Source organism: Hemitrygon akajei, chromosome 29 (assembly GCF_048418815.1).
Source record: "Hemitrygon akajei chromosome 29, sHemAka1.3, whole genome shotgun sequence".
Classification (NCBI taxonomy): Eukaryota; Metazoa; Chordata; class Chondrichthyes; order Myliobatiformes; family Dasyatidae; genus Hemitrygon; species Hemitrygon akajei.
In genome coordinates, this window is record NC_133152.1 from 17,336,234 (window position 1) to 17,345,427 (window position 9,194).

Below are 9,194 nucleotides of genomic sequence, written 5' to 3' on the forward strand. Positions count from 1 at the left end.
TGTTGCCTGACCTGCTACGATCCTCCAGTATATTGTGTGTTATTCCCAATTCCTATGTATGTATGTTTACAGGGTAGCACCTTCTTTGTCTACCTCCTAAAGGATGACTTGCTTCTTCTCTGGTTTTGTAAGTTCAAAGGCAGGCAACTTTTCTACAGATGGAGCAAGTGAGGGTGGTCAGCTGGGTGACTTGTGAGGTGGTACACTCTTTCCACCTTTCACTTTATGGTTCTATTTCTGCCCAGTATATGGATGCAAAGTTCTCACTATGAAACAAACCCTTCAGTCTAACTTCTCCATGCCAAGCAAGTTGCTCCCAAATGTCTACCTTTGGCCCATATCTCACTAAACATTTCCTATCCACATACCTGTCCTAATGTCTTTTAAATTGAGTAAATGTTCCTACCTCAATCACTTCTTCTGGCAGCCTGTTCCATGACAGCATTCTGAACAGTTCAGAACTAAACAGACTTCTGATTCACAGCAATATTTTCACTGTAATTATGAGGTTCTTCGTCTTACTATCTTTCTGTTAATCATTGCATGTCACTGCTCAACATTTCAATCAACCCACTGTCAATGAAAGCAAAGCTGTTCAATGGATCTCTTCTTGGTCAATGGAGCTCTGGAAGGAACACTTGGACACTGGGTCTCAGTTTCTATACACTAGAAAGGTCAAAAGGAAAAACAAGCATCATTCTTGATCATCTAGAGAACTGTGCTTCCTGGGTGTGAAGAAAGAAGGGAGAAGAGATAAATGGAAGATCCTTCACCTGATCTCAAAGTATGGAGTTGCAATTACTCTATGATCATCCTTAATACCCCCTCCTCTCCACTGTGTCATCATGGGCCACCAATTCCAAAGAGTCATTGGGAGCATCAACTTCCCTCTCCTAAGTTTTAAGAACATTGTTGAACCTTTTTTTTTGGTCTGCCTGGCAATCACTTCCCAAGACAGAGTTCAGAAAAGAGTGCAAATTTCAAGATACTGGTCAGTACGGTAACAAGATTGTAGCAGCATTTTCATGTTACCGGATGAGATGGATAGTGACACTGACTTGGTCCACAAAGTTCAGTCCCCTTGAACAACTAGCCAATAATCTAGATACTTTTTTGCACGAACCGCCCTACATATGTAGATCATCTCAGGATTATAAGTCTCAAGTATGAATGGTGGCTGGACAGAGAACAAGTTTAAAAGCAAATAATACTTGTATTAGGACTACAGTAAATCAAAAGATATGAAGTTAGTTGTTGGCCAAGTATTCTCAATTGCTCAACATCTTGGAAAGGGGAAAAACAGATGTCTGAGGAATTTGCAATATCCACACAAATCTGCTTCTGCAGTTTGTATTTTAGACAAGATCATAATAGGAAGGGGAAAATAGGGATGTCAGTAATAGTACAATAAGTATTATTGGCGAACAATTGAGTTGGTGCATGCCTGGAGCCAAGGCAACAAACTCTTTCTGAATCCAGCTTATTTCACAGGAGGGCTTTATGAACTGAATACTTTATACCATGGTATTGGGACCTCATACAACAAGGTCAGCCTAGTCAGTGTATTTAACAATGGATGCATTCATTTCCAGAGTACTAGAATATAAAAGTAAAGATGTAATGTTGAGTTTAATGAAGTATTGGTCAGATTGCATTTGGAGTATTGTGCACAGTTTTTGGCCTCATAATTAAGGTAGGGTGGGCTGGCATTGGAGAGAGCTCAGAGGTGACTTACAAGAATAATTCCAGGAATCAAAGTGTCAATGTACGAGGAGCAACTGATGACTCTGGGACTGTATTCACTGGAGTTTAGAAGAATGAGAGGGAATCCCATTGAAACTGCTAAATATTGAACTGCCTGGATAGAACAGACGTCGAGAAAATGCTTTCAATAGTAGGAGAGTCTACCGAACAGCACAGTCCCAGAGTAGAAGGTTGTCCCTCAAGAACAGAGGTCAGGAGGAATTTCTTTAGCCAGAGGTTGGTGAATCTGTGGAATATATTGTCATAGACAGTTGTGGAGGCTATGGATATACTGGCTTTGGAGGCAGTGCACAGGAGGTTCACCAGGTTGATTCCAGGGAAGAAGGGGTTAACCTTTGAGGAGAGATTGAGTCACCTGGGACTATACTCTCTGGAATTCAGAAGAATGAGAGGGGATCTTACAGAAACATTCAAAATTTTGAAAGGGATAGATAAGATAGAAGTAGGAAAGTTGTTTCTATTGGTGGGTGAGACTAGAACTAGGGGACATTGCCTCAAGATTCAGGGGAGAAGATTTAGGATGGAGATGAGGAGAAACTGTTTTTCCCAGAGAGTGGTGAATCTGTGGAATTCTCTGCCCAGGGAAACAGTTGAGGCTTCTTCGCTAAATATATTTAAGATGCAGTTAGATAGATTTTTACATAGTAAGAGAATTAAGGCTTATGGGGAAAAGGCAGGTAGATGGAGCTGAGTTTACGGACAGATCAGGCATGACAGGGCAGGCTCGATGGGCCAGATGGCCTACTCCTGCTCCTATTTACGTTCTTATGTTATGTTCTTCTATTTAAAGCAAAGGTTGACATGTTCTTGATTAGCAAGGGCATCAAAGATTATGGGGAGAAGGTATGAGAATAGGATTGATGGGGAAAATACACTTAAAATAATCAAATGGCGGAGAAGACTTGATGGGCTAATTGGTGTAATTTTGCTCCTACACCTTATGGATGCAAGAAAGAAAGGACATTTCCTTGAAATATATGTGGTGGTCATTTATGACTTCAGGAAGCTCTTTTAAAGAATAAAGCAAAATTATTCATTTATGCAAACCATCTAAATCCAAGCAATTCAATGGAAAGCTCTGCATTTAACCAAATACTGGCCAGAGTGGAACAGGCTCCCAAGATCCACACATCAGGATTCAATTCCTGGCCACAAACTAATCCAAATTAAGGCAGTAATCACAGAAGCAGCTTATATTCACTCAGCTCTGAGTCAAATAGAGGATACCGGAAATGCAGAGTTTCCCCTATTGTGATCAATAACCATTGCTTCACTCATTGGATGAAGGAATAGATCAGGTTTAACCATAATGCCCTGTACCTGGACCAGCTTCAAGGCTGACACCTAAAGAACGGAGCATTTAATGAGACTGGGAAGAATGGCTCCAGTAAAATTGCAGCCCAGCCTTCACCATCATGGAGTGGAAAGTAAAGTGTACCAAGTACTGGAAGGCGCTGGGGAGAAGGTGGGATGGATTTATATTTAAAAATGCAGACATAACAGACATCAGGGATAGACCGTAGACAACATACAGAAGATCAGGAAGGCAGAAACACTGAAGCAGGCAGGATGCCGTCGGCGTAGGAGAGATAGTCATTGAACTCCAAGGTGGTGAGTTGTAAGTGGCGACAAGCAACAGGGGCAGTGGATGGAGAGGAACCACTGATTTTCTGAAGCAGACTGGGAGAAACAAGTTCTACCAGCACAAGATTCCAAGCTAGAAAACACTGATATAAACAGCAGTTCATCAAAGTTATTCAATCCACTAAACAACACATTGTAATGATACTTGAAGAAGTGACACCTGAAGACTTAGCAAAGATTGGGAAGACAAAATTAGACACAATAACTGGCAAGAAACTGGACTAACTGGTTGGTCCTTTCTAAAGGCAAGCAGAAGGCCCATCATCTCTACTGTGTAAATTTACTTTCTTTAACAATGATCTGGAAGCCCAGGTAGCTGGAATCAAATGCAGGCAGCAACAAGCAGTACATTCCACCACACCGACACACAGCGATCTCTACGGAGAGTTAACAGGATAGCTGGAAACGCTGGAAATATACCAGCTAATAATATCAGTAAATGGGAACCAAGCCCTCCAGTTCACTAATTTAACTTAAAAAGATAAAGCTGTGGAAGGGGACATGAAGTGGAGGGGCAAGCAAGCCAAGAAACCCAACACCCTATACTCCTTCCCCTGTCCTGAGGGCTAAACTGTGTCAGGCATTGGGCACTGAGGGAAAGGATACCGGTTCAATTCCTGAGCAAAGGCCTGAGCACAAAAACACACCAGCAGTAATTAAATGTTACATTATTGGCAGCACCTTCTTTCAGATGGGTTTTTAAATCAATCACTGTCCATAGTTCTGGGTGGGCAAAAGAAGCATGGCTTTGAGAATTAACAGGTTAGGAGTTCTCGGAACACTCAGTAACGTTTGTCTCCCAGGTGTAATAGCCCAACTGTTCACTGTCGAACCTTTGGTTATGGGATCTTGCTGGGTATAAGCAAGGCTTCCACATGGTTCACACAAACGGTGCCATAACGAGTTCCGGACCCTTACGGGAGTAGGAAATCGCCCTTGGCCACACCAGTTCTAATGGCGTCGCCTCAAGCTGGAAATTCACAGCTTTGGGTTGGAGACTAGACCCAGGCTGGGCTGATACGCAGTGCCCACAGGTCGAGGTCTACCCAAAAGACTTTGACCTGAAACGTTCCCTCTGCTTCAGACGCTGCCTGAGTCGCCGAGTTTTTTTCCAGCGTTTTCTGCTATGTTTAACCGCAAATCATAATCTCTCCAGCTCGGCACCGCTTCCCTCACCAGGAAGCTACGGCGCTTTCAGCAGATAAGGGACAAGCAGCGGCGTTTAATTCTGAACAGTGCGGTCACAATGCAAACGTACATTTCTTTTGTACTTTTACAAAAGGATGCCCCCTCTTAATATCAACTCAGTGTGACGGGCATGTCATGTTTTTGCTGGCCTAATTCATACATCCCCTCTTTCCAACCCCCAATAAGGGAGGGTTTGAGACTTTCCATGAAGCTATTGTCTGTACGAATATGGAGTTAACTGAAATCTCAGACTTTAAAACTGTAAAACATTTGCCGCGCAACAACATGTTTGGGTTATTCTGGAGTATTTTTGCCCTTTGATTTAATGGATCACGGGACAATGACCGTCACTTAAAGCCCATCTTTCCCTTCCTCTCTACAACGTTGGTTGTTTAAGATCTCTGTTTAATAAACATTACGCGATTATTCAAATACATGCACGAAATACAGTGAAAATTAACCCCAGCGCTTGTAGGTGGACGCTTCTCCTCTCTTTTGGGTTCATGCCCCTTTAAACCCGTGCGTTCTTATTTTCCGGAAAACACGGAGCCAGAAAGCTAGATTTACCTGGATTTCTTCAAAGGACTCGTCGATGTTGGTGATGTGGTGCTGCTCGTGCAGAGTGGGCTCGTCGCAAAAGAAACACACCAGGCATTTGTCGTTCAGACAGAACAACTTGACTTTGTCATGGTCCTTGCAGGGGAAGGTGTTCCTCTGCGCTTGCAGGATGGCGTCCAGCGGGAAAGCGCTGTACCTCTCCACGATGTTGGACAGCTTGAGGCTCGGGGAGAGGAGAGGATCCCGGAAGATCCTCCTGCACTCGGGGCAGTCTCGAGAGCTGTGATCCTGCCTGTTCCAATGTTCGGTGATGCACTTCCTACAGAAATAATGCTCGCAGCCAAAGCTCACTGGATCCTGGTAAATACTCAGGCAGATAGAGCACAGAAGCTCGTCTTTAAGGCTGCAAGCCATGGGGGCAAAGGGCTGGCAGGTCTTGGTATGGTTCAAGTATGCGACTACTCTCCCTCCGGGCCGCTCCCGTGTCAAATTCTCTCCGCGATTGTCCTTATTCGTGATCAATTTCATTCCAGGAAGTGTTCCTCTGGAAAGCGCCAAACTGACACCTGAGGCACGGGGAGGGGGAACCAGCACAGATTTCTTGAGCCTGGGCATTATCAGAACGCCGCCGTGCCTTATCGTTTACTGAAGTGATGAAACCAGCAATCCGATATAAAAAATATCCGTCCCAGTCCTTTAAAATGTGCTTGCGGGGGTGTTTCTTTTGTTGGTAAATTTCCCTCCCCCGGGAAGTGGTTTCGCCTCGATTGTGTTACATTCATGTTGCGATCGGATTCGCTACATTACAAAAAAAGGGAAAATAGAGATTCTTAACCACGATCGGTGAAAGTCCGGCTGATTTACCCTCGCGAATTAATTTCCAAATCAATGACCAAGGTCGAGCACCTTTTGTTTGAGGAATTTCCCGACTTCAATTCAAAATTTGGCCTTTTCCTTTTTGACTCAGTGCAACCCTTGTGAATGTAATTTTAGATTATGCATTTAAGGCTTCCTTTTTTTCCTTTCTCCGTGATAATCTAACCACAAATTCCGACAGTTGCTTCCTTCCAGGGACAAACAGCCCAAATTCAGACTTCCATGGAGATACGGGGGCCTGTCAGTTCAATTTCAAACCACTTGCTTGTCAAGTGGCCAAAGGGTCAAAGAGGAATTCTTGGTCAGAGCACTGCAATGTATGAAAACGACCCGTTGTTATTGTCTGGATGGAGATGACAGACTCCAGCAGAAGTTTGGAGATTGCAGAAGATTTCATAATGTGTCATCATGAACTTTTTCATTTAAACAATACATTTACAAACCATCAGTCTTAATTGTCCAGCAGGATTTTAAAGTAGGCTTTTTAATAGTATATGAACACAGAAAATGTATGATAGAGAGTGAGATCATGAAAACAGGACCTTCAGACCACCAATCACCGGTTTATTGATCCTATTTTTTTTCCATTCCTTCTCCCTATGGATTCCACAGCAAACTGAAACAAAAGGACCAATTCATAGTTACAAATTAACCAACCAAACTGTGCGTCTTTGGGATATGGCGCAGCACGGCAGCGTATCGGAGAGCATAACACTTTACATCAACCGTGACCCGGGTTCATTTCCCGCTGCTGCCTGCAAGGAGTTCGCACCTTCTCCCCGTGACCGTGTGGGTTTCCTCGAGGTGCTCCGGGTTCCTCCCACAGTTCAAAAAATGTATGGGTTAGTAGATGGGTGTAAATGGTGTGGATTCTCTCACTGTGCTGTATCTCTAAATAAAACACAAAGAAATTGGAGCAGTATTTCTAAATAAATTCTAAAAAAATGTTAAGGGGTATCCCTCACAGTCACATAGAGAACGTCCGCTCAGACAGCATTAAAGTTCAGGATTGAATCCAGGTTTCTAGAGTTGTAAGACAGTAGGTGTACTAACCAAACCACTCTGCTACTCGATAGACATACCACACTCAAACCAATTAACCAGCAAGACACAGACAAAGACATTTCCTTGGTTCATTCCCTCGACTGTGGTGAGTTGGCCAGATGCCAGAAACTATGATACGATTTGCCTCTATATCCTCAGAATGCCAAAGTTAAACAGGTTCTGCACCTCTGTCAGGTAATAAATTAGCCTACATGGAATTGTTCGAGCAAACAGTGGAGTTTAGCTGTGATGCAAACTAGCATCAAAGAAGCTGCCTTCTAGGGTCAGGAGTAATTACATGGCTATTATTAATGGATGTTTATGAGTCCTGTAGGTTTAGTTAGCACATATTGGTGTGTTAATATTACCCGACAGCTTTCATGGAATAATGCAAAAAGAATTTGCCTGATTAAATCTGCTCTTTAAATCTGTTCCTAGTTCCTTGTTGTTTAGGACCAAACAGTTTTATCTTGGTATCTCACAGAATTTTTCCAAGCTTAATCAGTGAGACAAGATAAAGTGGGTTAGTTTTCATCAAACGAGTTTTGGCTTCAAATGTGGCTCAGTATAAACAATGTCTTCCCTAAGTCAATGGATGGTATTCAACCCTTACTGCGGAAATAAGGTCTCCAGTCTTCCTGAAACTGGTCTTGGTCAAGACCACAGGCGAGTTCTCCATGTGCTCAGCATACAAAACTGCTGGAGGAAGCCAGCGGGAGAAGCAGCATCTTTGGAGGGGAATGGACAGTCGAAGTTCTATGTCAAGACCCTTCATACACACTGAAAGAGGAGACAGGAGATAGCCAATCTACACACTCACCTGCTCTCCCTGCTACCCTTTCAGTCCAGGTGAAAAGTCTCGAACTGAACGTCAACGGTCCATTTCTCTCCATGGGTTCTTCCAGCAGTTTGTCTTTTGTTTTAATTTCCAGCATCTGCAGTCTCTTGTGTCTCCTGATGTCATGGGCTACTCTTTAAGTAGTTGGACTTTTATTAAATTCATCTTTCTGCATTTGAGTGTCACAGGCAAGGACAAAATTTATTGCCCACCCTTGAGAAATGAGTTCTGAGCTACTGCTCCAAACCTTTGTGGTACATCTGGTGAGGGTGCTCACGTAATGCTGTTGGGATTTAGACTCACCATCAGGGTCGGAAGGGATGAAAGTTTAGGATGAATAATGGGGTGCCAATCAGAAATATAGCTTGGTCCTGGATGGCATTGAGCTTCCTGAGAGTTTTTTTGGAATCTGTGCAAGAGAGGAGTATTCCATCACACACCAGACTTTTAAGTCGTAGATGGAAGAAAGGCTGAGCGATGTTAGGAGGTGAGTCGTTCATGAGAAGATAACAAACCACTGATGTCTTGCAGCTACATTGTGGCTGGTTTAGTTGAGTTTTTGACCATTGGTGACACCCAGGATATTGAAGGTGGGAGAATTGGTGACGGTTGGCGCCGTTGTGACACAACTGTTCCTGAACACTTATGTGATCACCCAATGTTACAGACAATGACTACTTCCTTTGCTGAGGAGTTGCAAATGTCAGTCATCAGCATACATTCCCAGCATAGAATGGAAGTGGGTGATGAAGCAGCTTAGGATACAATCCCAACGTGCTCCTGCAGTGATGTCCTAGTAACTGGGTCTACTGGAAGCTAATGACCATCACCATCTTTCCTTGTGTAAAATATCACTCAAGCCATAGACGTATTCTTTGGTTGAAGCTCATTGCATTTTATCAGCTGCTCTTGATATCATTCAAACAAGTGCCACCAAAAAGGCCAGGCGATGTCCCTCTCACCTCACATCAGAAACTGTGATCCTTAGTGTTTATACCAAGCTGGATTGTGGTCTGGGGTGGAATGTGGTCTAAGGGAAAGTCAATTTGGGTATTGAGGAAGAACCTATTGGTGTATAAGTGCAAGTTGATTGCACATTCAGGTGTTATCAAGCATTGCGCACATCCTTCATCGAGACTCTCGCTATCCGGGCTATGCTCTCTTCTTGCTAGTACTATTGGGGAAGAAAGTCTCAAATGACCAGATTCGGGAATACTTATTACCCTTCAACCATCAGGCTCTTAAACCAATGTGGATAACTTCACTCACCTCAGCTCTGAAA

At 43.4% G+C, this 9,194-nt stretch overlaps 1 protein-coding gene across 1 annotated transcript in view; it reads right to left on the reverse strand.

Annotated features, from left to right (window-relative positions):
• Nucleotides 1–5,941, reverse strand: part of LOC140718255 (E3 ubiquitin-protein ligase TRIM62-like) — a 96,688-nt gene extending 90,747 nt beyond the window's left edge. The window contains exon 1 of the mRNA XM_073031755.1: nucleotides 5,164–5,941. Within this exon, the coding sequence (XP_072887856.1) occupies nucleotides 5,164–5,769 (606 nt within the window). The 5' untranslated portion in view covers nucleotides 5,770–5,941. The remainder of the gene's footprint in view (nucleotides 1–5,163) is intronic.
• Between the last annotated feature and the right edge of the window lie 3,253 nt (nucleotides 5,942–9,194).